At 41.6% G+C, this 27,749-nt stretch overlaps 4 protein-coding genes and 1 pseudogene across 9 annotated transcripts; 2 read left to right on the top strand and 3 right to left on the bottom strand.

Annotated features, from left to right (window-relative positions):
• Positions 1-4,417: 4,417 nt before the first annotated feature.
• Positions 4,418-8,215, bottom strand: ATATG18A (Transducin/WD40 repeat-like superfamily protein). Its single transcript, XM_078580175.1, has 4 exons — positions 7,265-8,215; positions 6,294-6,501; positions 5,342-5,468; positions 4,418-4,653 (listed from the first exon to the last, which is right to left on the bottom strand). The coding sequence occupies exons 1-4, from the start codon at positions 8,147-8,149 to the stop codon at positions 4,563-4,565; spliced, it is 1,311 nt and encodes a 436-aa protein (XP_078436301.1). The 5' UTR covers positions 8,150-8,215; the 3' UTR covers positions 4,418-4,562.
• Positions 8,216-8,322: 107 nt separating this feature from the next.
• Positions 8,323-11,588, bottom strand: LOC144707050 (Tudor/PWWP/MBT superfamily protein). Of its 2 annotated transcripts, none has more exons than XM_078580173.1 (2): positions 10,427-11,588; positions 8,323-9,829 (listed from the first exon to the last, which is right to left on the bottom strand). In XM_078580173.1, exons 1-2 carry the CDS (start codon positions 11,463-11,465, stop codon positions 8,370-8,372), a joined length of 2,499 nt encoding a protein of 832 aa, XP_078436299.1. In that variant the 5' UTR covers positions 11,466-11,588; the 3' UTR covers positions 8,323-8,369. The 2 variants fall into 2 exon arrangements, with proteins under 2 accessions (XP_078436299.1, XP_078436300.1); XM_078580174.1 differs by having other exon boundaries at positions 8,323-9,826.
• Positions 11,589-11,972: 384 nt separating this feature from the next.
• Positions 11,973-16,887, top strand: LOC144707020 (mitochondrial thiamine diphosphate carrier 2-like). Of its 2 annotated transcripts, none has more exons than XM_078580131.1 (8): positions 11,973-12,129; positions 12,228-12,391; positions 12,753-12,869; positions 13,872-13,983; positions 14,518-14,645; positions 15,327-15,479; positions 15,747-15,887; positions 16,617-16,887. In XM_078580131.1, the coding sequence occupies exons 2-8, from the start codon at positions 12,275-12,277 to the stop codon at positions 16,833-16,835; spliced, it is 987 nt and encodes a 328-aa protein (XP_078436257.1). In that variant the 5' UTR covers positions 11,973-12,129; positions 12,228-12,274; the 3' UTR covers positions 16,836-16,887. The 2 variants fall into 2 exon arrangements, with proteins under 2 accessions (XP_078436257.1, XP_078436259.1); XM_078580133.1 differs by having other exon boundaries at positions 12,000-12,152.
• LOC144707248 (5S ribosomal RNA) lies at positions 15,525-15,646 on the top strand (annotated as a pseudogene).
• Positions 16,888-18,375: 1,488 nt separating the features above from the next.
• LOC144706511 (acyl-CoA-binding domain-containing protein 6-like) lies at positions 18,376-25,102 on the bottom strand. 4 transcript variants are annotated; one of them, XR_013582269.1, is made up of 19 exons: positions 24,864-25,101; positions 24,482-24,552; positions 23,841-23,904; positions 23,616-23,753; positions 23,141-23,311; positions 22,990-23,067; positions 22,810-22,914; positions 22,617-22,683; positions 22,462-22,523; positions 22,138-22,277; positions 21,907-22,033; positions 21,707-21,821; positions 21,374-21,462; positions 21,038-21,121; positions 20,324-20,521; positions 19,908-20,042; positions 19,709-19,768; positions 18,673-18,948; positions 18,376-18,586 (listed from the first exon to the last, which is right to left on the bottom strand). XR_013582269.1 is itself a non-coding variant. In XM_078579501.1 (19 exons), the coding sequence occupies exons 1-18, from the start codon at positions 25,092-25,094 to the stop codon at positions 18,754-18,756; spliced, it is 2,130 nt and encodes a 709-aa protein (XP_078435627.1). In that variant the 5' UTR covers positions 25,095-25,101; the 3' UTR covers positions 18,376-18,586; positions 18,751-18,753. The 4 variants fall into 4 exon arrangements, 3 of the variants coding, with proteins under 3 accessions (XP_078435627.1, XP_078435628.1, XP_078435626.1); XM_078579501.1 differs by having other exon boundaries at positions 18,751-18,948; XM_078579502.1 differs by having other exon boundaries at positions 18,376-18,948; positions 19,908-20,039; positions 24,864-25,102.
• Positions 25,103-27,749: the final 2,647 nt, after the last annotated feature.

Here is a 27,749-nt window from a genome sequence, read left to right as displayed (position 1 = left end):
ATATCACTTCACTCCATGTTATAAGTTAGTAAACCCCATGAGTAGGGATTAATGGCTTATACCACCCATGTCTAATTAGGGTTTTCAAAGGAAACCTCTAACTAGGGTTTCTTCATGACATCCATTCGTTCCTCTCCTCCTATCCTCACTCCACAATTTTAATACTATCCTAATCTCTGTTATAAGTTGATAATTCTTATGAGTAATAATTACAAACTTATAAATATAAATTAATTTAATTAAAATTACAATATGCATATATAGTATATCTTCTTTCCACATTTTCTCATCTTAACCATTTTCTTAATCATTATTTTTCTAAATATTAATCTTAATCACTCAGCCTTCTCTGTGGTTCGACCACTTACTCACCAATTTACATTAGTAATAAGTGAATATGGGTTAATTATAAATTTTATTGCACAAGTCTCAAAATTACACATCGACTAGGTTAACCACCTAAAATTTGTCTTATCATCCACCTACTCTAAGTAAATTCAGATATGGCACAAGTGATTAAAATTTTATTTTCAATGGTGCAGACTCCCTTGGGAACAAATATTGAACATTTATAGAATGTATAACACAGCTAATATTCCCATGATTAGATACTCTTGGGTCATAATCAAAGTATATACTTAGTATCTTAGGTCTAAGGACCAATTAGATGAGTTTGATGTGAATCAACCAGGTTACATAGCTTCCATATTGTACATGGATTCATTCATTTACCTCTTTATCCAAAGAGCACAATTAAATCTATAAACATCACAACAATAAGCATCACAACAATAAACAATAATCCATAATAAATTCAACAAGAAACACATAATACCAGTGGTTTTTAGGCCTCATTATTAATAGTCAATGGTGCAGACTCCCTTTGGAACAAATGTTGAACATTTATCGAATGTATAACACAGCTAATATTCCCATGATTAGATACCCTTGGGTCATAAAAAAAAGTATATCCTTAGTATCTTAGGTTTAAGGTACTTAAAAAATTGGTTGATAAATTGAGTTTTTTTATCACCAATACTTAATAAGTGCACTACATCTGCAGAAGATATAATTTGGACTAGCTTTTGACATCTATTAAAGGGGAAAATTTTTAAATAGCTCCTGGTTTATAAACTAACCATATTCATGGGTTTAATAATTTTTATTTTTTATAAGATAAGTATTTTTGTGCCATCTGAAAACTAAATACATATTGAGTTTAAAAGAGTTTATCTATAGTTATTTAATTAATTTATGATCTTTCAGGATATGGGTTTATTCTAACCTTTATAATTATGATGAAAATAAAATTCATTCTCATTATCATCAGTCCAAATTCCATCCATTTTTAACATGTAGTTATTGTTTCATCATTGAATATTTACGACCATCTTTGAGGATTGACACAGCCAGAAAGAAAATTTAAAATTTTATTACAAATAAAATGTTTCAAATCCATTGGGGTATATTGGTGCATGCGTAACACTGAAGTGATACATTTTATTAGAATAATTTAATTGAAAATTAGAGAAAATTTATTGTTGAGGATTCAAAAGAAATAATTTTTTTTATCATATCATATTCCTAAAATTTAATGAAAACGTTTTTTAATTATGAACAATGCATTTTCATAATCTGGACTTGAATACAGCATCAAGAGCTGGTTGACACAAAGAACTGAATGAAATTGAAATCTGGACTTTAAATGCCACCAGATAGAAGATTTATAACTTTCATGAAATTAGCAATGATGGCTTTTGAGACATTTCAAAGTCTTATGATACATTTTTAAAATATAAAGGTTTTGAGTAAATCAATAAATTATTTTAATTATAGGACTAAAAGGGAAACCAATGAGATCTAGGAATATTTCTGACAGGAAATCAAGTATTATTATTTTATAAAAAATAAGAGTGGAAAGGGATATTGTTTGTGATTTTTGGAAAGGATATGGGGCTCTTATGTAAAAAACCCATTTTAGAAAAAGAAGTTAATATGGGAAATGACAGTTAAAATTTAGCAACTTTAGTGAGTGTCTACTTTGAATATTTAATGTGAAATCAATGCTTCTGCTTGAGAGCCAAATTATATTTTTATAATATTTGATAAATTCAGTATGGATTCCCTATTTTTACGAAAAAATGTGTTTACATTCATTAAGTTCAGGTTCAAATTTTGCGGGGAAAGATTTACAATAGTCTGATATTCATATGCCCCAAAAACCAAATTTTAGAGAAGATTCAACTTTTAGAAAAAGGGAATATTTATGAAGGTAAACATATTCAAATCTTATTGGTTGAAAAATAAATTTACAAAATCTGAGAAATTTGAGTTCAAATTGTATTTTCTCAATAGGATAAACTCCTATTTTTAGAATAAAGCAAACACCAAGCTGTTAGAAACTTAAAAGGGAAAAAAGATAAGTTAGATTCTATAAAAAAAATTAAGATAAAAATTTCCAAACGATATGATTTTACATAAATGAAGAAAATTCAACTCTTCAACTGTGTTATTCCCATCACATCTGTCTCTTCGACTGGCTTCGTATTTCATCATATCATATGAATAGACAATTGCTTCCTCTTGAGAATGAATACAAAATAACCCAAATTTGATTTTTTTACAGTCTATACTTTCTAATCTCTAATTCCTTCACTACGTTATGTATAAGTACTTATCCCAATGTTTTATGTCAGTATTGATTTTTAATTATTATATAGGATAATTTATGATTAAAATATCCCATCTAAGGTTATACTGAGGGTTTCATATAGAATTTGATTTATATTTAAATATGTTACTTCGAGACTACCTGCTTTGGTTCATAGATGTTACATACTCTGACCATGTTCTTTCCCCATCTCAGGGTTACTTTGAGCACTAATTATACTATCTCAAGACACTGAGGCCTTTTGGATTGTGATTTTGTAAAATAACTAGTGTGTAAACCTACTGGGTTTGCACAGTACTATAGTAGCTTCTTGATTGGGAATATGATGATAAGGTACTATACATATCTTACAAGAGAAGACCCAGGAAGGAATGGATAGATGAGATCCTAAGTTCCTAACTAAGGAAGAAGCAAGCAATAAGGGTCACAGTGAGGGTCAACCAATGGCTGGCCCCGAGTCAACTGCATAAAAGTTTTAAAAGGGGTGTCATGTGGATGGCACATGATGATCTTGCAATAAAAAGGGCTAAATCAGGACCATTAAGTAGAAGAAGTAAATCAGGCCCACTAGTGAATAAAGGCGGGAATAATAAGTATATAAGGATAAAAGGGGGGGGGGGATTGGGGACTACCCCTCGAGGAGGAGGAAATCAAGAGGCAGTTACGAAGTCTGGCTCCCTTGGCTCCAGGTTGCATTCGACCAGGGGGGAGAAGAGTGGCGGAGCGCCAAGTCTTGAAGCTTTATTGGAGGTGGTTATGCCAGGTCGCTACATTGCCATTCCAGACCAGCATTGATTCTAGGGTAAGCCGTAGAGGTTTGTTTTGTTGTTGATTGATATATTTTCGAGCAAATATTGTATCATATGACTTGCCTGTTTTTCTTCCTTATAAATGTGTTTATTTTTCTTACTCTTCAACCCCTGTAAGTTCCCTTATTGGTTACTAACTATGCCCTTAAGAGAAGAGATGCGTATTGGGTCCTAAGTGAACATAAACATAAATATTCGGATTCTAAGTGGAACGACACAAGCCATTATTTTGGAATATATCTCTTGAAGCTATGGTTTAGAGAGGTGGAACAAGAGGCATCTGAAGAAAAACAAATAATTCTATTCTACAAGACATTCTTAGTAAGAAATGTCTTATACAGTACAACTAGCAATAGAAACTAGAATCCCCTCTTTTTGGACTTGCACCCTTAGTAAAGAAATTGAAATGGAATTGCTTATCATCTGGTGAATTATAGATAATTGCCATTTGAGGTCATGATTCCACTTTAGGTACTGTCTCTTGATAAACCATTCTAGTCATACATTTTAGTTTAATGAATTACAACAGCTTCTGTGCCAGATCAGAGACTAAAATTTTAAAAGAAAGGCTCTCAAAAGGAGAATATCATCCCTTTCAAACAGTTTAATCTCAGAATTCTCCGATACTCCCACGCCTTTCTATGCAAATCATCCCTCTTATCCATCTCATACCAATTCATTTTTGCAATCTGTAATCTTCTTGCATAACAATTATGTTCCTTGGTTTTCAATCATCACATTACTATTTGTTTCCTTCAACAAAATAAATTACCCCAAAATCTTAATTACGTTCACATAACAATATTTCTATAATGGTCATTGAAATTTTCTTTAGAGAGCAAGATTAAGGTATCACAGCATTATCTGAAGGGGCTAACACATCAAATCCAAAGTTTAATATTTTCTCTGCAGCAAGAAAGAAACATACCAGGAGCTGTTGCACATAAAACAACACCGGTAAACTTATTGGATGCTGGGAAAATAATGTACAGAGTCTGACAGAAACACGTATATTGACAGACAGAGGAAATATATTTACAGTTTTTAGAAATAGATTAGGAAGAGATACACCAATTAAACATCTAAAATGTGTCACCCGTCTTGAGGAAGTTGTGGCATTCCAGTTGCATCATTTCTCCGCCAGAAGCAGGATCAAATGCACATCGGTAGAAGCTGCAACAGTCGGTCATAAATCCATCAAGAAAAAACTCCCCTTCATTCCATTCGTCTGATCAGGATTCAAAACCTCTCGGTAAGGTTGATTTTAATGATGGTTGATGAATGGTGGTTGTTAAAGAAATTTCAAGTCAACACTGTCGTCAACTAAACCAGTTGACGAGTGTAATTGGGATATTTATGCTCGCTCCTCGCCTAAAAACGCTGATAAACAATCCACTTTATATATAAAACCCCCCTGGGTGTCATCCAGGGCACGGCTAGATCGGTCTACGGGCATAACCGCAGGGTTGGACGTACCCAGCACCTTGTTTTTGCCAATAATAAAAAAAAAACTAAACCGGTTGACGGACAATGTTAACTTTGTTGACGCAGTCGACGATTTTTATAACTATAATTTTACTAAGTTGACAGCTCATGTCGACACGCGGCATCATCACCACTGATCTTCATTTTCAACCACCCTAAAACACTTCTGTTAACATCGTTGTCAACGTCAACAAGGGTCATGACGTTGATCAGTGCCAAACCTCGATCGCGACTATTCCAGTATAGTACTGATTTAAGCAACGAGGCTGAAGATTATTTGACATTAGAAGTGAGGGAGATGAACTTGCTTCCTAAGATTAGAAAGATTAGAAAAATTAGAAAAAATGTTGATACGATCAACGACGGGAGGACTAACCTGCCATCCATGCCAAGGATTACGACAGTGTTCTTCTGGTGACCAAATGCAACGATGTACTGAGATCCCTCGTGTAGACGGAACTGAGCAACTGACCACTCTGAATGGAAATATTTCGGCAGTACTCCTGCAAGATGGATGGGAAGTTATAACGTGCGGCGAGCAAGGAAAATTATAACCGGGAAGGTAATATAGCAATGCAGCATTGTAATTTCAATCAGAAATCACAAATTTTCATTTTATTTTGGCTTCAAAATAACCCCAATTGCAGTAGACAAGTCTTTAACCAAGAGACACCTATCCACATGCATAGTTAGTTAAAATAAAGAATAATCGCTACAAGAGAGCTCGAATGTGTTTTTGTTAAAAGCCACAATATAATGAAAAATTCTGATTTCTGGATGAAATTATAATGCTGAACTGTTATATATTTTTCGTGACAATTTTTTTCCTTGCAGTTAACAAGTCTCTAATAAAGAATATTACTTTCGTTTGGAAAACGGAAAATTTCAAATTATTTTGGCTTCAAAGAAAAATCAATTTTAAAAAATACCCTGAACTGCATTAAAAAATCTCTAAATGATAGAACCCCAAAAACATACAAAGCTTATTAAAACCAAAGCAATTGCAACCAAAAAGATCAAATTTATCGATGCAGAATTTTCTTAATATTTCATATTGCAAGAACCCAAAACAACCCCAACAAGACTTTAAATGGGAGAAGCCCATGCACATTAAAAAATAATTTAAACCTAAAATTTAGCAAAAAAAAAGAACATATTGGACCTTGGAGTTTTGCCTTCGCCAGCGTCTAATAGAAACCAGAATAAGTTACGGCATGAATAAAGAGAGACAGTTAACTTAGCGGCGAACAACTCTCTATCCCTAATTATTTTCAAATACATATTATAACAAAGTTAAACGAGGTATTTAACAAGGTTTAGAGGGATACCCTTTATGAAGGACATGGAGGATGAGGCTGCCGGAGTGGCAGAGTTGGGGTCAAGAGGAACGGAAAGCTTGTCTGTCGCTGTCGATGCCTGATCAATCTTGAGGCTGAATACGTGGATGGTGCCTTTATCACTTGAAACTGCCAGCCATTGATTATTTGCTGAGAAAGCAAGGCTGTGTATCTCAGCCCTGTCAGCACCTCTTCTTACCTTAGAGAGAGAGAAAAAACCCGTTTAACAATACTCATTCATACGAAGAAAAATACAAATATTCGTAATAGCCAAATGCATGGATATAAATAAACGTAGCCTATGCATCTGCATGGATTTACTGATGACCCACCACAATTCAATCAAAATAAAGTGAGAGCTACTTTAGTGGCACCATTGGAACCGTACCGTACCGATTTCAAAACTGGAAAATAGTAAACAGAAATGGAAGTTTGATTCTCATAGAAACATTGGGAAAAGAAGGGGAGTTCATTCAGGTTTTTCAAGAGTTGCATGAACTACAATAAATTAGGATTACTAAAATAAATTGATATTTCAACGAGTGTCGAAATGCCATTACACCAGACTGGAACACGGCTGAATAAGACGACTATTTCACTTTCTTTAGAAAGGGTAATTAATTTCGAACCAGAACTCTATGATCCAAGCGTGCACAATAAAAGTGGTAGGAGCGAGAGAAATGAAATCTTAACCGTTCTAAATTGATTCTAGAAATTGATTATAGAGACGAAACGACATTAAATGCTAGGCGCAAATGGAGGGTAAAAGAATATAACGACAAAATTGAGTAACAGTAAGAGAAGATCAAAAGAAATACCGAACGGATGAGTAGTAACGAAGATAGGAACGATCAAGAAAGGAAAAAAAATGTCGATTAAGCAAGGAAGTGAAGCAAAGAGAGGCAATTCAGCCAAAAAATTGCTAATTTTTAAGGACAGGGAACCGAATTTCAAGAACTAACCTCTTGAACTAGAGACCCATCAAGAGTACTGAAGACGCGCACAAGGGTACCCTTAGAGCTGGCCGTGGCAATGAAGCGGCCATCCTGAGACAACGCAAAACAAGCGATCCTTGAATCATGAGCCACGATGAACTTCGTCTTTCTAGCACCATAATGTTCAACCCGAACTTGCCCTTTCTGCCCGCCGGGGCAGACGAGCACGAGCGATCCCTGCTGCTGCGACACTGCACAGAGCCCTTTAGGGTTCGGCACCGTCTCGATCTGATGAACAAGCTTAAGATCCGCGAAATTGTACGCAAATATCTTATGATCCAGCACAACAATGATGCGATCGCGACGCAATCGAACCGCGCGGACCTCGGAGCGGAACGAAAGCTCCCCAATGCACCGACTTTGATGATCATCCCAGATCATGACCTTGTTGGGGGGATAATTAGGGCGCGGACCGCCGCCGACAAGCGCCAGAATGTTACATCTGAAGAGCATCTCCACCAATCCGACGCCACCGCCATCGAAATCCCTCCTGAAGATCTCCCTAAACGGATCGCAATTGTAGATTCGGAATCCTTGATCGGTGCCGGCGGCGAAGCATCCGTGATCTTGATTGAACGACAGATGAAGAAGCGACGGCGGCGCCGCCGGCGAATCCGTCGCCGCCGGCGGCGAATCAACCGCCGGCGGCGAATCAACCGCCGGCGAGATCGGGATCGGCGATTGCGCCTCGTCCGCGTCGCCATCGCGAGAAGCTTCGTCGGAGATCGGAACGGCGAGGAACGGGGAGGACGCGTGGCCATCAGGATCGCCGTCCAAACTCCCAGGATCCGAGATCGGCCATTGATGCGAAGCTCCGGCTGATGAAGATGGCGGGAGAGATAACGCCGCCATGGAAGAACTCCCCTTCTTCCCTCGCAAGAAAACTCCCACCTTTCCTCTCTCCCCAACCGTCTCTCCTCTATTTATAAACCTCAGCCGCCCCACCAGAAAGCCCTCCTCCTTGCGCGAAATTACAATAGTGGCAATTCGGTTATAGCCAATCCGACGGTGGAGATCTGCCGGCGAAAAGTCAACGAGAATTTTTCTCCTTTCTGATAAATGGCAGTGAAGTCTAGAGAGGGTGGTAAGGGACGTAGCCCAGCGCGGACTTCACGTCGGCGACAATGTCGCAACACCGAGTCAACAGGCTGAGCATTTGACGGGAAAAGTCAACGTCTGCCGAGGGCCGTCGCGGGGGCTGTGGCTCGGCGACGGCGATGAGGAACTTGACTCTCTGGGTTTCTTTGGCGGCGGCCGCGCCGTCCTCGGATGGCTTCTTGAGGATGGACTTCGGGGTCTTTGGGGGCGGCGCCGCCGGGTCGAGCCGCTTCGGCAGCGGCAGCGGGACGTCGGCGAGCTGGTCTGGGTCGCGAATTGAGTAGACGACGCGGATCTGGCCGAAGACGTCGTTGGACTGCGCGTAGGCCATGGCGGCCTGGGCGTCGAGCTTGTGCTTGAAGAGCACCTTGCATGTGTAAGACTTCCAAAAGACGCGCGTCCCGGAGAGATCCAACGGCCCGAACCGCGCAAAACGCGCCTTCAGAGAGGAGATGGACGGGAGAGTGGATCTCTGGGGGAACTTCATCACCAGGAATGTCGGTGCCTCCGTCTTTGGCTCCGCCTTCTGCTTCTGCTTCGGCTTCGGCTTCGGCAGCGGTGCCGGCGGCTCCACCACTGGCGCCTTGACGGGCACCTTAGCCGACAGCTTCTTCGGCTTCTTGGGTGTCTTCTCGTCGGGCCGGTCGGAGGAGACGGCGCGCTTTCGGCCTGCTTTGGTGGGGTCGTCGGCTCGGGAGAGGGGCGGGCCGGGCTGGCGGTGTTTCGGCGACGGCACCGCCCTTCGCTCGGCGGCTTCCTGGGAAGGCCTGACACGGCGGAGCAAGAATGGCTCGTACTCCTTTGGCAGCGGGAACGGCAGGCCTTTCTCAAAAACCAGCGACCGGAAGAGGAGGAACACATGGCGGACGTCAGCACTGCCGTCTGCGCCGTAGAAAGGGTCGACGGCAAGCGCCGTCAATTCGGACAGCGCTGCCGCCAGATCGCCGTCGACAGCGGACAGGTCAGGCTTAGGCAGCGGGACCGTCGCGGCCGGCTCCAGCATTGCCGGCGGCGCAGCATCCTTTTGAATCCTCTTTGGCGCCAGGGGGGGCGGCCCAAGGCCTGGCTCTCTCTTCCTCTTCTTCTTGATCTTTTTCACGGTTTCCTCGCCGCCGCCGCCGCCGCTGCCGCCACCGTCTCTCGGGGGAGTTTGGGCCGATGCCAAGGACATCATTCGCTGATGCGCCTCCGCCAGCGCCGCCGCCGCCGCAGCCGCCGCCTTCTCGTCAACAGCGAGAGGCGGAGGCTGTTCCTCCAGTGGCGCTTGGTTCTGAACTACAAAGTCAACACTGCCGCCCTCGCCGCCACCCGGGGTCGGCGACTCCTCCCGCCTCTTCGTCAAGGTCTTGTTCTTCTTAACCATGGTCGACGGCGCCGCCGCTTCCCGCTCCGCTAACGGCTCGGCGATCACCATAGGTCCGCTCAGCGGAGCTGCTGCGCAAGAGGAGAATTGGGCGAGTCAGCACGTAACGCGCACGTGTGAATAGACAGCACGCGACAATACCCTCCTTCACGCGCCACTATAATGTCTACGCCACTCAGCGGACATGGTCGTTCTGTTCTTTTTGTGCGAATTTGTGTGGATTGTTCGTTCTGTTCGGTTTTTCGAACACAACAAAAACAAATTCGAACAGAACATCACACAGACCCGTGTGCCGTTCTTTTGTTCGCTTTGTGTGAATTTTGTTCTAGTTTTGTGCAAGAGTGCGAATTTTGTTCTGTTTTTTTTAAAAAAAGAACAGAACAAAGAACAAGGCCCTGTGCTGTTCTTTTGTGCGTTTAAAACAATCAGAACAGAACGACCATGTCTAGACGCTCAGCGAACACTCCACCTTATTTTTAGCGTTCTAAAAGACTAATTTTTTACTCTTCCCACAAAATTAAAAGTAAGAAAAACATAAAATGTATGAACGGCGGGCCGGGAACCTTTGATTTGAATAAAATATTCAAATATCATCCCCGAAGGAAGATCGCCGACATCCTCGACGAACACGTACAATAGATTAAAAAGAACATATAGATCAATAATACCTCGAGATGTAACTCTACCAGGCTGTTCTTGCGCGTCGAGGGCACCCCCCAAATCGTCCTCCCCAGAAGCTTCGACCTTGGCTCGATCGAAATCCTCGAACATTGCACGGCGAATTGCTAGCAAAATCCCTCTTTGCTTCACTCCTTCCATGCTCCACAGCTCTTTGTCCAGCGGCGTCTCCGCCGCCAGCCTCAAGAACGAGAGAGCCGCGCTGGGCACGAAAGCTTCCCTCGCCTCTTCAATCCGCTTCAAAGAGTAAATCCCTCCTGGCTCATACCCAGGCACATCAACGGACACGTACCCAGGAACGGAAGTCGGATGAATCTTCAAAGGGTTATAGCAATGGCACGAGACGCCGAGCGCGCTCCTTCGGCTGGCCTCATCGACGGCTTCTTCCACGGCTTTGATGAAGTTTTTCGACGTCGTCTGCTTCGATTTCTCTGCGTAGTGCGGTTCGAAGGGTATGAGCTCGGCCGGGTCGAACCAGCCGTAGCTGCTGTCCCCGAAGAAGGCCACCAATACGTGCCCTTCCCGCTTCGATTTCCTCACGGAAGTCGTCGCGAAGGCTTCGTCGAACAGGTGACCAGGCCACCAAGGATGCGACTTCACCTTTCCCCAGACCATGTCCCCAATCTCGAAGCCGTTCATCCAGTTACACGACGAATTCGAGTTAATCGGAGCGGGATCCGACTCCTTCGTCGCGAATTCATCAACGGTGTCGTCGGCGACGACGATACTACAGGCAGATTGCTCCAAACTCGACGGATCCGAAACTTTAATCTTCTCCGGATAGGAGAAATTTCCGGAAACAGCAACATCAGCTTCATCGTTGCGAGATGTGGATTCCACTGCATTCATCGCCGGATCCGCGGGATCATCCGCTGAAGCGACATCTCGATTCGGAGGAGCTGAGGAAGGGGCCGACGAACGCGATTCTTCCTCGACCTCGGCGAAGAACAATCCATCACCGCCATCGAGCGGCAACCGATCAACGGCGATCTTCGGGGCTTCAATGTCGCCAATTACGTCGCCGATCATCTCAGGAAGAAGCCTTCGTCGCCAAATCTACGCCCCGCGATGGATGAACAGCACAAACCCTAGCACAGATGTAGAAGCTCAGCTCCCCCCGAACAAGAACCGGGAATTATGTCTGCAATTTGCTCAGAGCAGTTATTTATACCTCCGGTTCACTCTCCCCGCCCCCGGTTCGGCCCCCGGTCGGCTCCGGTTAAATCCTCCCTCTCACGATCGCGACACGTGTCTCTTTAATCCTCGTCGGCGAATCGAACGGTCCGTATTTTATTAAATATCCAGCAACCCCCGGAGAAATCAAAGTATTAAACGAGAACATAGGGAGATTAATGCAGGTAAGTAAGGCTTAGCTGACACGTCACTCTGCATTTATTCAATTAATCGACGCAACGTCATACATTTGAACGTAGCGATGCGCACGCAACTGATCAATATTTGATTACACGTCAAACGATTGGTTACGTAGGGAAATGGTGTATTGCAAATAGCACAATGGTGAAACTACCATCTGAATAAACAGGTGCGCCAATGGCTTCAAGTTTTTAGTCTACAGTTGGCACGGCGAGAAGTGAGAATTTAGAGAGATAAAAGGGAGAATTTTAGAGAGAGAGAGAGTGTGTTCGAGAAGGTTTGTGGCGATGGCGGAGGCGGCAGAGCCTTCCTTAGCGAGGTGATTCTCCGTTTTCTATCTAGGTTTGTGTAGAGATTTGGCTCTTGATTGCGATTTTGTGTAATTTTTGGTTTTAGTAATTTGTTCTTTGATTGTAGGAGTGAGAGGGAATTGAGCTGGTGATTTTGGAGGTTTTTCTCCGGTAATGGATGAGACCGGGAAGTTGAAACGCGCTTTGATTGATGCCACCGCTGGAGCGATCTCTGGAGGCATCTCCCGATCTGTCACTTCGCCGTTGGACGTCATCAAAATTCGATTTCAGGTGATTCGGTTGTAGCGATATTTCTCCGGTCGAAGCCGCTTTAAACGCATTTCGATAATTCACGAGTAATCGATTTCTGCCAAATTTTGAAAAATTAGGACCAATCTATGTGGAGTTTCCTTTAAAATGAACCATCTGCTCTATCCTTTCTATTTTTGCTGCTGTCCATGTCTCTATTCCGTGATAATTTTGTTTTTATAATCTCAATCAAAATATAAATTCTAGTTTACTGACTTCATCTGTCTAAACTTTGAACTGTTCTCCTCAGGCCGTCGAGTGAGTTTAAGCTTTCTGTTTAAGCTTCCTGCTGTTACATGATGATCTTTTGATCCCTGGAAATCAATCTCTCTAAACTTTGCAGGTTCAATTAGAACCTACATCGTCATGGGCTTTTCCCCGTGGAGATTTTTACAGACCGTCCAAGTATACTGGCATTTTACAGGCAACGAAAGACATTTTCCGTGAGGAGGGCTTAAAGGTAAAAAAAATTCATTTTTTTCAAAGATTCCGTTTCTCTGGTTTTTATCATCGTAAACGCTAGATTTTGTCATTGAGAGCATGTAATATCGATGATAATTGTGTTCGCTTTTCACACGCAACTGGTAAACATGAAGTTGCTGGTAAAATGATTTTGCCTTCGAATTGTTTTTGATTTATGGATACTTTTTAAGTTTATCGGTTATGGAAAAATACAAATCTTTCTTCTTCATTTGAGGTACTACCAATGTTATGATTCATTTGTATATATCTCAGTCAAATAATTATTTTCTCTGACTGCCTTAAAACAAGGATAAGTAGATTAATATTATTACGACTATGTGGGCAAACCTGGGCGATGGTTTTTTGAAGAAAAAACTATTTAATTATCTGAAACTACACAAGTAGATCTGCTCAATGAAGCTTCCATAAGGAAGTTGTGTTGATGTTGTAGAAAATTCATATTCGAAATTTCTTTTAAAAATATTATACCCCAAATATCTTTAAATTTTCTATTCACATTCTTTATAGATGCTACAGTTTTTGTAACTATTTCCATTGAGAGGAACTTTGCGATGTTTGATTCTTTATTACGTTGACCAAACAGCTTCTTTGATGATACCTTTTCTCAGTTATTTCAAGGGGATTTATTGTAGTTTACACCAATTCTTACTTATTTAATGGTTTCTATAACGAAAAATATTTAAAGAAGGGCCGGGAGAGGGGTCTTGATTTTTATTGGGGGTCTTCGTGTGATAAATATATTATAGCTTAAAGTGTCTGTGGAGGGGGAGTCATGATATCAAAAAATAAGTTTCAAGCGGATTCATTGTAGTTTTCACGAATTCTTACTTATTTAATGGTTTTAAATTACGAACTTTACTTAAAGATAAGTTTCAATAATGGGGGGGGGTCGTGATTTTATTGGGGTCTTTGTGTGATAAATATATTATTATAGTTAATCTAAATTAAATCGGTCTTTGTCGTTGAAACATTTAATTAGGGATTTTGGAGGGGGAATGTTCCAGCTCTTCTCATGGTTATGCCTTACACCGCCATTCAATTTCCAGTCTTGCATCTTGTAAAGACAGTGGCCTCTGGTTCTTCCAAATCAGGTTTTTTTTCTGACTCTCCATTGGTTTCTCTCTATCTAGCGCTGACTGTTCTTCAAATTCCGTACCAATTCTAATGATATTAGGCATGACTAAATAACATGCCTACAATTTCAATTTGCCTCTTCTCCATTTAATTACCCCTTTGATGATAAAGATTTGATTTTTTATTATAATTTTATTTAATAATTAATGGCAGGAAAAAGGATTTAGCTTCTTTAAACTGGAGGCTAGTAATGTTGAATAATCCAGCTCGAAAACCTGGCCTTTAGTTTTTATGCCTATCTTTATATCTATCTCTATCACTATCACTATCACTATCTATGTCTCTCTATCCTTAAGTTTATAAGGTTTATGTTTTCGTGGATCACTATGGCAATCGGGATTTTCTACCATGGTATCATTCGGATTTAAGTACGATTTTAAGACAAGTGCAAATAGTAAAACTTGCAATAATCTTTCGAAAGTGCATGTGATAATCTTTAAAAAAGATACACACAATAAGGACATACTGATCAGTCCCCTTCTCATGGGCAGAGGATCACATGCACTTGAGTGCGTACCTATCGTACGTCAGCGGGGCCCTCGCAGGATGCGCCGCAACCGTTGGATCGTACCCATTTGATCTCCTGAGAACAATCTTGGCCTCACAAGGGGAACCCAAGGTAATCAACGTGCATTTTTGAAATTATTCATTCCTTTGACTTGGGTTCAATGATTGATCATATAGCGCGGATGTTCCATACACGATCTGGGAATGCACAATCAATCAACGATTTAGATTGGACCATGATCCAGTGATCTTGGTTGATCAAAATTTTGAATCGATCAATGAATAACCCATTAAGATCAATCGGTTGTACTGATCAAAATCTGTCGTCGATTTATCTGAAGATTAGGAACTGAAATAAGCAATCTTTTTCTTGCTACCCTGTTGTTTTTTCTTGGGAGTGTGTAGCTAGCGGTGGCACTTAGCGGTTCAGTACACTTCCGGGCCAATCAGTTAATCAACCATCCATCAGACCTCTTGATTGGTTTGGATCAGATCAGATCGATGGGCCAATCGTGATCTGAATGTTGACATTGATCAGATCTGATTGATAGAATCACGATCTTGGTGATTCGATCAATAAGATGGTCGGTTCCGAATTTATCTCTGACCTTTATCTTTCAATGAATTCTCATATCTGCCATCAAAAGAAACTAAGAAATTGATAGAAAAGAATTCCCTCACATTATTAAAGAAGTAAAACGTGCAAAGTTGGATGCTGCCGCAAAACAGACTCTTATGGATCATTTAGTATTATTTCCTTTGTTTTCTTTATTATTATTAAATCAATTGGCAGGTTTACAAGAACATGAGATCGGCATTTATGGATATAGTTCAGAGGCGGGGTATTCGAGGGCTGTACGCCGGTCTGACCCCCACCCTGATTGAGATCATCCCATACGCAGGCCTCCAGTTCGGCACCTATGATACCTTCAAGCGATGGTCCATGGTAATGCCGATAATCAAATTTTTTTTTTTTGTTTTCAAATTTTTTTTTTCCACTAGTATCAGCACACTAGTGTACCGGATCTCATTAGAACTCTGAAGTTAAGCGTGCTTGGGCGAGAGCAGTACCAGGATGGGTGACCCTCTGGGAAGTCCTCGTTGGTGGCCACAGCATGGGCATGTGATCACAGTTCATAATTTCAAAAAAAATAAAAAATAATTATACATAAATATAAATATCATATTCTTTTACTTAATATGCCGTGCACAGGCCTGGAACACATGGCGAGAGGGCGACGAGGACGGTGATGTCAGCTTGTCCAGCTTCCAGCTATTCCTCTGTGGGCTGGCCTCGGGGTCCTCTGCCAAAGCCATCTGCCACCCTCTCGACGTTGTCAAGAAGAGATTCCAGGTAAGGTTTGGGGACGGACGAAGGATGATGGAATGTGTCATTGTTGAAGTGCAACATCCTGCTTAAAGATGAAATCCGGTCGAACGACGCACGACAGATTGGATTCCGACCCAATCCGTTTATCATCCATCCAACTAATTAAGCTCGTTGATGAACCATGGATGGTATGGCATTATGATCTGTCATCCGTCGCAGAATCTGCCGTTTCGTTCCATCTGAGGGGCTGGACGAAACGGATTATGGAATAGACGGAGGATGTTTAGTGTAAATCACCCTCACCTGACACTGGAATGGGACGAAACAGAAGGCATGAAGGTTTTCATCCCATCCCCAATCTGAGGTCAGTACAGGTGACTGATGTAGACATGGTCGTTCTGTTCTTTATGTGCGAATTTGTGCGAATTGTTCACTCTGTTCGGTTTTCCGAACAGAACAAAAACAAAATCGAACAGAACATCGCACAGACCCATGTGCGGTTCTTTTGTTCGCGTTGTGCGAATTTTGTTCGTTTTTGAAAAAAAAAGAACAGAACAAAGAACAAGGCCCTGTGCGGTTCTTTTGTGAGAATTTTTTGTTCGTTTAAAACGTACAGAGCAGAACAACCATGTCTAGACTGATGGCAGTACGGGACGGAACGGATGACGTACCATCATCCATTTTGCAAAGCTTCTTTACAGATAAGTTTTTCCAAATAATGATTAAATTAAGATAAATGATCTGAAATGGCAGATTGAAGGGCTGAGACGGCACCCGAAGTACGGGGAGATGGTGGAAGGCGGAGCGTACAGGAACATGAACGATGCGCTGCGGCAGATATTGGGCCGAGAGGGATGGGCTGGGCTGTACAAGGGCATTTATCCATCCATTATCAAGGCCGCCCCTGCCGGGGCCGTCACCTTCGTCGCCTATGAGTACTTCTCCGACTGGTTTGCATCTCTCCTCCCCTGAACCCTCACCAATTTTTTTGTTTCATTTTCTTGTTTAATTTTTTTTCGTCTAACACGCGAGTGACCTCTCTAAAAGCTAGAGAGAGAGAGAGAGAGAGAGAGAGAGAGGCTAACCAAGGCGTTAGCCTCTCTCATGAGCATCTGGAATATTAATAAATGGGCTTTTATATTTATATCTGTCGGAGACTGTGCTGATTGAAGTTTGATCAGTTCATTATGGGTCAAATGAACAATGTTTTAGGTGTACGCAATCGATTTATTAACCTCATGGTTACAGGGAATCAAGTCCAATTTTGCCTGTTACTTTAGTGATAGTTGGATTCGAATAACTTTGATGGAGAAATGTTGTGAATGGTAAAAAGTGATTTTAGAATTATGTGAAATGGATGACCATGATTATATGATATTATACAACATTGTGTTCGGTCCTAATCTCTGCTTTCTGTGAGGGATTCAGAGAGGGAGAAAGAGAAATATGATTATAATTATTCAATTTTGGTCATCACAGTTTCCACAAATTTGCCAATATGAGCTAGTAATGTGAAAATTTTGATTTATCTTGAATTTTATTTGAATTTCATTAATGTTGTGAATAAGATAAAGTCTTATGAATGCAATGCAAGGCAAACTGTGCAATAATCAGGACTTGGCCCTGTGAATATTGAATGGGGATTTTTTTTTATAAAAAAATATGTTGAATGAGGATAAAATCGAGCTTTAAAATGTGTTGCTTTATCGTTTAGTAATTAAATTATGATACTGAGAAGTTAAATTTAAATATCTATTCCCTCACTCTATCTCTCATTCTACTGTCTCCCTATTGATCGTGGAATTCCTTCATTTTTCATAACATGATTACATTGTTATTGGTTCCTAAGTTAAAAAAGTTATATGTTGTAGAAGATATGATATGCGAAAATGATAACTTGCAATTTTACCACAGGAATGTCCATCATTGAAAATTTACATACAGAATAAACATTGGCTCCTTTATTCTGTTATTAAATTCTCTTCATTTCCCAAGTTCATAACTTGTAAGCAATATATTTGTATCAGCTTTCATTATATATATATATATATATATCTATGTACTTTAGTATAGTTTTTAAATTCCAGATTGATTGCATAAGATTTAGTACGATTTGAACACAAATTTACACTATTGAAGTGACTTGTGAAATCCATGAACAAGTAATAAATACCCTTAAAAAATGATCAAGCATTATTTAATGATTCAGATTTGCATTATACCAAATATTCATCATAATCATAATGGATCTAAGAAAATTAAGCAATAACCAATTATCCAACTGATTATTATCAATTTTGATTCAGTAAAATTACTGTGATTCTATATGAAAAAGGTTTGAGGGGCTAAGAAAATTAAGCAACACCAAATCATCCAACTGATTATTATCAATTTTTAATTCAGTAAAATTATTGTAATTCTATATGAAAAAGGTTTGAGGGGCTAAGAAAATCAAGCAATAATTGGATAAATATTATTAAAATTAGTGGTATCTCTCTCTAGGGGCTCCAGAGAGAGGAAGGGAGAAATATTATTAAAATTCTCAAACTTTGTCCATCACAATGATCAGAATGTACATTACAATCAGAACTTGGACACCAATGTCTAGAATTAATCATGCATATTTCCAAAACACGATTACGAGGGAATGTAGCTCACGGTAGCAAGTAATAAACGGTTGAAATGCACATGAAAGGAAGCCCCACGCCACATTATTGGATAATCTACAACATTAAGGTTTGCCATCAGTGGTATCTCTCCCTAGGGGCTCCAGGGAGGAGATAGAGAGAAAAAGATAATTGAAAGTAACCTGATATTTTCTCAGAGAGATCATGAATGATAGGAGCCCAAATGAGGACTTAGAAGGCAAAAGGGGAGGATAAATTGCCTGTCAGGAAGACGCTCTGTCAGAAGTATCTCCGGCAAGCCAGCCCCAGACACCGCCCGAGCTCTGCCTCTGCTTTGCGTTGGCTGCCGCCATCGCCGCCGCCTCTTCTGCTGCGGCTTTCTGCCTTTGGAGCAGCTCGACCTCCTTCTGGAGGGCTCCCAAGGCCTGCACTTTCTGCCTCATCTCTGCAATTTCCACCTGCAGCCGGAACTCCTCAGGATTTGTGTTTCTCCTTGGAAGAAATGGATATATGATAGTAGCCAGATAGTTAAAATTAAAAACATGATAAATGATGGTTTACCACTGTGCTTAAAGAAATAGCTAGTGCAGAGTGTGCTACTTTATTTCTTGACATAGTCTACCAAGCAGACACAGATGACATAGTCAATTTTAGACTTGATGCTGCTAATTACTCCAATATGATTTTGGTAATTTGAGTAAATGTGTTCCATCCCCTTGGCCAATTTAGCTCGTAATATAGTATCATTCAAGTAGGGTTTGTTTGTAAATGAAATGGGAATAAAGAAATTATCCGCCTTAACAATAACTAATGAAAGGAACCCAGCCTTTATATCCACTAGTATATAACTCTACTGTAAGAATGAAGGCTTTACATACAAGCAAATGCCCAACAATCCTGGTGGATTTACAAATTTTGATTATAATCAAACTTTTTTTGGTTCTCTCATTTCAAGCACTGTTCAAGCATTGTTTAAATTCTCAGAATATAGCGTCCTCCTAAACGAAAAGAATTATCTTGTTATTTGCAAAGTCTTAACCTCTGTCTCAGGTTTTTTTAATTTCAATCTAATAGAGTAGTGTATTTTGATGGGTGCAAAGGAAATGGATGCATTTCCATTTGTATTTCCTTTTAAGAAATAAATCAAGGGCCAAGATAAATTTGTGAAGGAATGACTAATAAACAATTGAATAAGTGAAGTACAAGTAATAGAATCACCTCTAGTTTGAAGCACCTTGACTGTTCACTAGCAAGCTGGCCTCTGACGGATTGGAGCTCCTGTGTTTACATAATAAAGAAAAGTCAAGGAATGACTAAAATTCCCTTTTTATAGATTGAAGAACGGGTTTTTATTCAGATAACGTTATTTATTCAAATGGGGGTTAGGTTGGGGGAAGAAATGAGAAACACGACTTGCCTTGGTGAGTTCTGCATTGCGTGCCTCTGCTTCGGCTAAGTCCTGCTTAAGCTGATGTCTCTGAAGCTCCTCCCTGGCGAGTGCAGCTTGTAGCTCCTCATTATCTGATTTTAGCGCTTCCAGGAGATGTTCCTTCTGCCATAGAAAAAACACATTAATTTAGTTATTTTGAATCACACTATTTCAACTGTATGAATAGGAAAACAAGTAGTTTAAAACTCTACAGGTAGAGCGGATTGTGTTGACTATACATATAATGGAATTAAGGAAAAGACACATAGTTTACTATCATTAATAAATTGCATTAAAATATTGAATTCTCAAATATGTCAGTTGTAAGGATTGTTAAAAAATTTCACATTCTCCTATTTTTGTCAACAACGGACGAGAGTGTATTTTTTAAGAAGTGTGATTACCGCGTGATCGTTTGTCAAGTTGTCTTCAATCGTTTCTACTATTTTTGGGACATGATCAGTCGTGATGTCAGCTTCGGCATTCTCAACAGGATTGGGCGCATTTGACAGAGGAAGCAGCTCGGCAATGCTCTCAGTCTTGAGGCTTTCTGTCAAATTGGAGTTCACTGCAGACTTGTGACTGGGCTTAAGAGCATAGACCTGCCATTACCGGAAATGGATTAAGGAACACCGAGTGAGTGAGTAGGTGAGTAAGAAAGCGACAAACAGAGATAGTGAACCAGAGAATAGATACGGACAGAAAGAGAAAGACTAAGAGAGGAGAAAGAGCTAGTGGGGGTAGAGGGAGAGGGCAAGAGACAGTCAGAGAAAGAAAAAGGGAGATGAAGAAAGACTGGTAGAGTCAGAGAGAAAGAAAGGAAGATAGAGGGAGACTGACAGAGGGAGAAAGATTCGGAGACGGAGAAACACTGACAGATAGAGAAATATGAGGAGAGGGAGAGAGACAGAAAAAGAGAGATGATGATACAGAGAGGACGAGGTAGAGAGAAAGACAGAGAGGGATATACATAGAGACAGAGAGCTAGATAGAGCAGAAGATAACAAATGTACAGAAAGAGAGAGATGGAGTTATCCAAAACGAGAAAACAACCGACAGATATGGAGAGAGAACAAAGAGAGGTCTTAACGAAAGCAGGACTAAAGACTTAAGCAGACCTCATTGCTGTATCGGCCATTGTACCCACCAAAGGAAATGAGAATATCGTTGCCCATGTGAGAGCACGAAACCAAGCTCAGACCCTGGAAATGAAAAACATTTAAACGTGAGAAAACCTATACCCCAGACAGCCACCGTACCTTAGGGATGTAGTAAACATAGAATTCTGAGCAATTACATAAATCCCATCCTATAATCTCTCTGGAGGCTTGGTGGAATCTTTGAAAATAATCAGTTAAAGGGCCATTAAAATTAAATAATTGATAATTTTGCTGTTTCATTAAGATATGCATGCTAAGTCTCTTTTTTCAAAGAAGGAAACAAAAAGGCTTGACCTCACTGGCAACGGGCATGCGACCTTGAACGGTGGTGACAACAGACCAGACCAGAGTTGACATATTCAGAACCAGGGTTTCAGATGCACCTACATTATTTCAAACAACATGTCTTTCAAAAAAAAATTATTTCAAACAACATGGTAAATTCAATGAAAAAAGTGAAAAAAGACAGAAATATTTTACGATTTAATAAATGTTCAAATATATATAAAAAATTGATTACAATATTGTTAATCAATTATATAAAAAGACAGATTTTTTTCATGCAAGAAATATGAAAAATATAAACTATACGGTCAAGTAGGAACAGTAAAGAAGAAAGGCGAGCACCAGTTTTGTTATCACCACCACCAACAATGTACCAGTTTTCGCCAACTGTAACACCCGCATGGCCAGCTCGTGGAGATGGCACAATGCCTTGTGGTATAGGCTTTGACCATTCCATCTGATATAAGTTTATTTCTTTATTATGCATAATATACGGAAAAAACCAAGATGACAATCAGACAGCCAAAGAACAAATCCCCTACACTTTGAACGTCAAGAACATGCAGATCGTTGAAGCACGCAGCGTGTGACCCACCACCAAAGATTAACACGTACCGATCAGCGTGTACTGCAGCCGCATGATCGGCCCTCGGCGAGGGTGGGACACCCCTGAAATTCAAGAGGAAAATAGGAATAAATATCTTAATGATAAATATAGTCTAAAATTTTAATTTGAAGAAAAGATGAGAGGTAAAAGTTGATAATGCCCTCACCCAGCTTCCATGTCATCCCATGTCATTGTTTCAAGATCAAGAACGTGAAGGTCGTTGAGAAGAGTTCTCCTTGCATCCTGTCCGCCGAAAATTACCAAATTCATGCCTACAAGGGAGGCAGACTGGCCTCCTCGCGCAAGCTGAAATTAAAGGATCAAGCTAAGCAAAGAGCTTCCATCTGAAAGATAAAGTAAATGTAAAAAGAAATTCAAGAAAACAAAAATTCCCTCTTTGAATGATGAACGAGGATGTGATATTGATTGTTTGACAAACATATAAACTATTTTTAAAAAAATCACAAGGGGTGAAAAATGAGATACATACTGGAGCCTTCCCAAAGGTCTTTAGCTGTGACCATGAGCATGTACGAGGGTCAAATTCCTTAACTGTGAATAACAAAGATAAGAAAAACCAAGCTTAAATTGTTGAGGCCAACAGAAAGGCGAAAAGATAGCAATCATGTGGTCGATAAATCCAACCTGTCAAAGTCTCCGCAGGGTCTTTTGTATGCCCGCCAACTGAAAGAATCTTACTGCCCCAGGTAACCTGGCGTATTTGGACACAATTAGAATTACCAGGATAAAATTATTTGGATATAAAAAAACAAATATTTGAATTAAAATAGAGTGCCATCATTTTTTCCTGATAAAATTTTAGGTTACATTAGTTTACCAATGAATGACCAGCACATGGAGCAGGAAGTATGATCTTCAATGCTTCAGAAGTTTCTGACTGAGGTTCTACCCTCGACCACGTCAATGTCTTCAAATCCAAACACTTCAAGTGCACCAAAGTGTAAATTCATTAATCATTTGAATGCATTAAATTTCTTCAAAGAAATGGTATGATTACCTGAATATCACAGAGATAACGACCATTATGATTTCCTCCAAATATGTACATCTTTTCTTCCACTACAGCCGCTCCATGCTGGGAAAAGCTCTCAGATAAATGCTAGTCTCACCAGGCAGAAAACTTGATAAAATTTGAATCGTGATCGCACCTCATATCTGGATTTCGGGGGCTTTCCAGAAATCTTAGGTGAAATCCACTGGTCATAAACCTTAATATCACTGAGCACATCTGACACGTTGTTGACAGCCTTTATTTTTTGTACAAATCCATTTTCTTTGGGCCTGATATCCAACACTTGTTCAGAGTCTCTGGCATCTGTCTGCAGGCCCGCATTCATCAAAATAATTAAAGACAGAAGGATTAAGTACAGCAATACGTCAAGATACAGATGTTTAACATAAATTAGCCATGGTCAATGCTCTTTTTATCTTTTTGAACTTTATGAATATCTCAAATGAGATTGTGTATCAAGGAGAAGAAAGTATATCCCACAACTTCACATGGAAAACCCAACGAGCATAGGAAATAAAATTTGGAAAGCCATACCTTCGGAAGATTTGAACGAATTTTATGTCATTAAAAATTGGGAAACAAATTATGTAGAACCAAAAAGGTAAACCTACTATGACTCTGACGTCCATCTCCACTTTGCTTTCCAATTCACTGCTGTTCTCCTTTTCCAGCGTTGGTTCCAATGCCATTTCAGCCACAGGCTCCACAACAGTTTCTGAAGTTCTGGAATACCACGCAGGGTCTTCTTCCTATTGCAATCATTGATATGACTTCACTTAGGGAAATAAATAACACGTAATGCTCACTAAGAAGGCAAACGCGCAAATTTTACTGACTTCTAAGAGTTTGACAAACAGGCGCATCGCCTCAGTTGGAGCCATGTTTCCAAGTCCATTCCAACTGCAAGAAATCGCCACTGTCACGAGTGTAGTTAAAAATAATTTCCCTACAAAGTAGGTTTATGTGAACAATTTCACACATTTTCACCAAAAGAAAGGGAAGGGAAATGCATTTGGCATTCAGAAAGAGAAGATTAGCCCTTAGAAACCCATGCGCTTCATGACGACATGATAAAACTAAAACTGGTGTCTAAAAGCCGGCTGATTTATGTCCAAGATCGTCGAATTATGGTCGTAAAGCAGCTAATTCACAAAATATGATAGAAAATGATAGATATAAAAAAGAAGCTATTGCAGGAAGTTGAGTCATAAAAAGATGCCCAGAAAATATAGCTTCATGAGAAAAAACTGTGAAGAAATAAAACCGGCCATAACTACAATACACCAATTTATCAACTAAAAATATGTATACAGAGTGAAGGTCAATTATCATGGCGGAGAAATCAGTTTGAGCAATCGCTTTATTTCATGCGTGTAATTCTGGCCGCTATGAACAAAATGATAGTCAGAACAGGCAATTCGAAGACACCTCGCAGTCTGAAAGAACAATGGGAAGGAAAGGCAAAGAGAAAGCTTACCTGGTCCATTTTCCGCTCTCCACAGGATTCCATGAGCTCGGTTTCGGGCCTTTACAAGGCCCAATTGTTGCCTGTTGGCAAAAGTCAAACATAGATTTATTTCAGTTAATCGATCAAGCATCTTGCCGAGCTTCCACTAAGACGACATATTCTGATAGCTGTACCATCAGGTAACCAGAAATGGAGGAGAAACCCAGCGATCAAAATCACATTCCCAAGAAAAACCGGAGCAGATCTACACCCACAACAGAAAAAATTCAAACCAGAAACCGCAGAGAGGATTCACACAGCTCAGATCTCAACCACAAGAAACGCGCCAAAGCTAAAATTCACAGGTGGGTATCGGATCTCGGCGAATTTAACAGCGTAAGAGCCGTCATACCTGCTGATACAGACCATAGAGAAGGAGAGCAACATCGTTGGGAAATTTCGAGATCACGCCGGAGGAATTGGACTCGGGGGATCCGCCAAATCCCACATAAGCTGCAGCTGCAAAGAACCTGTCGGGGTATGCAAGGCCAGAGCTCGCCCTTCCCATCGCCATGCCTTGGCTAGAGAGAGAAAGAGAGAGGAGAGTAGAGAGAGAAAGCACGTCGAACAAATACGAGTTCATTGGGCGGACCCATTTATATAGGGCTCGTCAGATCTCTCGCCGGTGACCGACCCTTTTCCGGCGACGACCGTTTCACATTACCCCAGCTCCCCCGATAAATTTATTATTCACTTTATACCCTCCTCCATCACAGACTTAGTGCTATCCTAGGAATAAATCAAGGTCAATATGATGAGAAACACACTCGAAGTGTTTGATTCAATTAAAATTCTATTTTATTAGAAGATTGTTTTAATAGTTGATGGGCGTAATCAAAGTGAAAGAGGATATTTTATTTATTAGTGAAATTTGTGTTTAATGATTTTTTCAAGGCGTTGTGCGAGCAAGAAGATATCCTGGTATACACACAAACCCCCATCGTCTATGTCTATGCCTATGTGTCACGCGGTCAATTCCCGAGTTAGGACAATTGCTCGAATCTGGCGTGTGTCGGCCTCAGTGCTTGGAGCAGAACACTGAGCAGCCTTGATCTCTTGTAGTGGAAGCCTTCGCAATAGCTTAAGTATGCTGCGAGGGGTTAGAGGAGAGGGTGGAGATGTAGCCCCATCGGGGAATAGGATCATTGCATTAATATCATAGTGAGGTTACATCGTAGACATGGAAAATACATGGGGGGAGACGAGGGATGATACCGAAGTAACGAGACAAGGCGTTGCGCGCCAAGGTAGTTTCGCTCTAGTGCCTTGAGGCCTGTCTCTTCGCGCGCGCCCCTGCTGGCCCTGCCACTATACGCATGTCCCCGGGCCGGGCGTCGCGCACCCGTGGGCATGGCGCTCGGCCCTCTACCACCTATCCCAACCTTGGCGCTCCACACGCCACCAACACCCACGCTCGGCCCTCTACCACCCATCCCAACCTTGATCCGCCCGGAAGCCGTCGTGCTCGGTGCGTCAAGCTGGGCACTTCGTGCCCAGTGCTACCTGTGGGGGCGCCAAGCGCCCACACCGTCTTGACGCTCTCTATGCATCAATGCCTTAGTCTCCCAGCCGATAGTCTCCTACCCGCGTCGTGCACACGTGATGTGAGTGATGTGCGCGCGCGGCATGCGCGTAGCGCTTAACAACCTCACGCGCGCCCTTAGTGACCCACGCGCCCAACACACACGGGCCTTCCCTGATCCGACGCGCTTGAGCACCGACGGGCGCATGCACCATAAGGGCGATGACCTAAAAGATCAGGGTCGGGCGTCGCCGCCCGTAGTGCGTGTTGTGGTGTTGCACTAAAAGACTCAATCTCCGAATCGTGAGTCTAGCGCACGGGCATGTCCCCATAGTTAGCACGCAGGCCTTTGCGCATGAATGGCACATACTTTGGGGCCTTACACACCCCCACCGCTTAAACTTGTCAACGCTCTCATCGACGCCAACTGTGCTGCTTCATAAGCCCGCAACTAGTCCTCGAATTGCCACAAATCCGAGTTGTAGTCCCATGTCGCTGATTCAACTAGTATGTTCTTCTACTTGATGAGGTACTCAATCTTGTGGTAGCAACTGTGACGTCATCCCCCGTCAATCTCCCTTTTTGCCAGGACCGCCTTTGCCTCTTGGTCAAAATGCGCCCACACATTTAGTGGTGCACGCTGGGGTTGATTCCTCGCCGCAGGGGGGTCTAACTCATACTTTTTGAGCACCAAAGCATGGAAGACCGGATGGACTCCCAGCCTTCAAGGTATATTGAGCCGGTAGACAACCCGTCCGACCTTCTCTACCACCTTGAATGGCCCATCATACCACAGTACCAGACCTTTGTGTCTTTGCTTTACTTGTTTTGTCTTTAATATTTAAGTGTTCGTCTTCAATAAGACCAAATCCCCCACTTAGAACTCCACATCCCTTCTGTGTTGATCTGCATGTTTCTTAATTCTTTGAGCAGCACGTTCTAGTGCCTCGTGGGCTTCCTCAATGCGGGTGTGATAATCGTGTGCAAAGTGGAAGGCTGCAAAGAAACACCGGCCTAGGGGCCCGTGTGTAGTGGCGGGGCTCGCAGGCCCACCGCTCTAGCGCCTTGAGGCCCGCCCCTCTACACGCGCGCTTGTCAGCCCCGCCACTACACATGGGCCCCAGGTCGAGCGCTACGCCAGATATTGTCCAAGAACTTACATACATGATGATGTCCTTAAAGATGGAGGTGGCAGATTTGTGACTGGTTGAATCTTCCAGGATCCGACCAAGTGGAGGAGAAGAGAGACTTTCGATGCCACCCTCGAGATTCAACGACACCCGCAAGGAGGAGGATGTGGTCGACATCTTGTACGACTGCAAAAGGCATTTCAAGGCGAATGGCATCCCGAAGGGAAGGAGGGTCTTGCAGGCCAGCTACTTCCTCACGGGGGACGCTAAACTTTGGTGACGGTGACGCTCGGGAGATAGTGATTGGCCACCTACAACCTTTGAATAATTGGCCATGGAGGTCAAGGATACGTTTATGCCATGCAACACCTCCAGGATGGCGAGGGAAGAGCTCGACAACCTCCGAATGATCGGGACTCTAGGAGAGTATGTGAAGAAGTATTATTCCATACTCTTGAGGATTACCGATATGTCTGATGTAAACAAGCTCTGCCACTTTGCCAAAGGACTTCCTCACTTGGCTCGGATGGAATTGGAGATGAGGCATTGTCAAAATCTTAAAGCTGCCTACCAAGTGGTGGCGGGA

Source organism: Wolffia australiana, chromosome 8 (assembly GCF_029677425.1).
Source record: "Wolffia australiana isolate 7733 chromosome 8, ASM2967742v1".
Lineage (NCBI taxonomy): Eukaryota > Viridiplantae > Streptophyta > Magnoliopsida > Alismatales > Araceae > Wolffia > Wolffia australiana.
This window is presented reverse-complemented; position numbering and strand designations above follow the sequence as displayed.

Bases quoted from the DNA above. Each gene is read 5' to 3' on its own strand.
- ATATG18A (XM_078580175.1), bottom strand. From the start codon at position 8,149: ATGGCGGCGTTATCTCTCCCGCCATCTTCATCAGCCGGAGCTTCGCAT. The intron at 6,502-7,264 runs GTTAGTTCTTGA...TCTCTCTCTAAG, and splicing joins ATGGGTCTCTAGTTCAAGAG to GTAAGAAGAGGTGCTGACAG. The intron at 5,469-6,293 runs GTATCCCTCTAA...TCCATCTTGCAG, and splicing joins CTCCATGTCCTTCATAAAGG to GAGTACTGCCGAAATATTTC.
- LOC144707050 (XM_078580173.1), bottom strand. From the start codon at position 11,465: ATGATCGGCGACGTAATTGGCGACATTGAAGCCCCGAAGATCGCCGTT. The intron at 9,830-10,426 runs GTATTATTGATC...CCTCTTGCGCAG, and splicing joins TGGTAGAGTTACATCTCGAG to CAGCTCCGCTGAGCGGACCT.
- LOC144707020 (XM_078580131.1), top strand. From the start codon at position 12,275: ATGGATGAGACCGGGAAGTTGAAACGCGCTTTGATTGATGCCACCGCT. The intron at 14,646-15,326 runs GTAATCAACGTG...ATCAATTGGCAG, and splicing joins CCTCACAAGGGGAACCCAAG to GTTTACAAGAACATGAGATC. The intron at 15,888-16,616 runs GTAAGGTTTGGG...CTGAAATGGCAG, and splicing joins TTGTCAAGAAGAGATTCCAG to ATTGAAGGGCTGAGACGGCA.
- LOC144706511 (XM_078579500.1), bottom strand. From the start codon at position 25,094: ATGAACTCGTATTTGTTCGACGTGCTTTCTCTCTCTACTCTCCTCTCT. The intron at 22,524-22,616 runs GTTGGATTTATC...TGTTATTCACAG, and splicing joins CCCTGCGGAGACTTTGACAG to TTAAGGAATTTGACCCTCGT. The intron at 20,522-21,037 runs GTCTGCTTAAGT...CGGTAATGGCAG, and splicing joins ATGGCCGATACAGCAATGAG to GTCTATGCTCTTAAGCCCAG.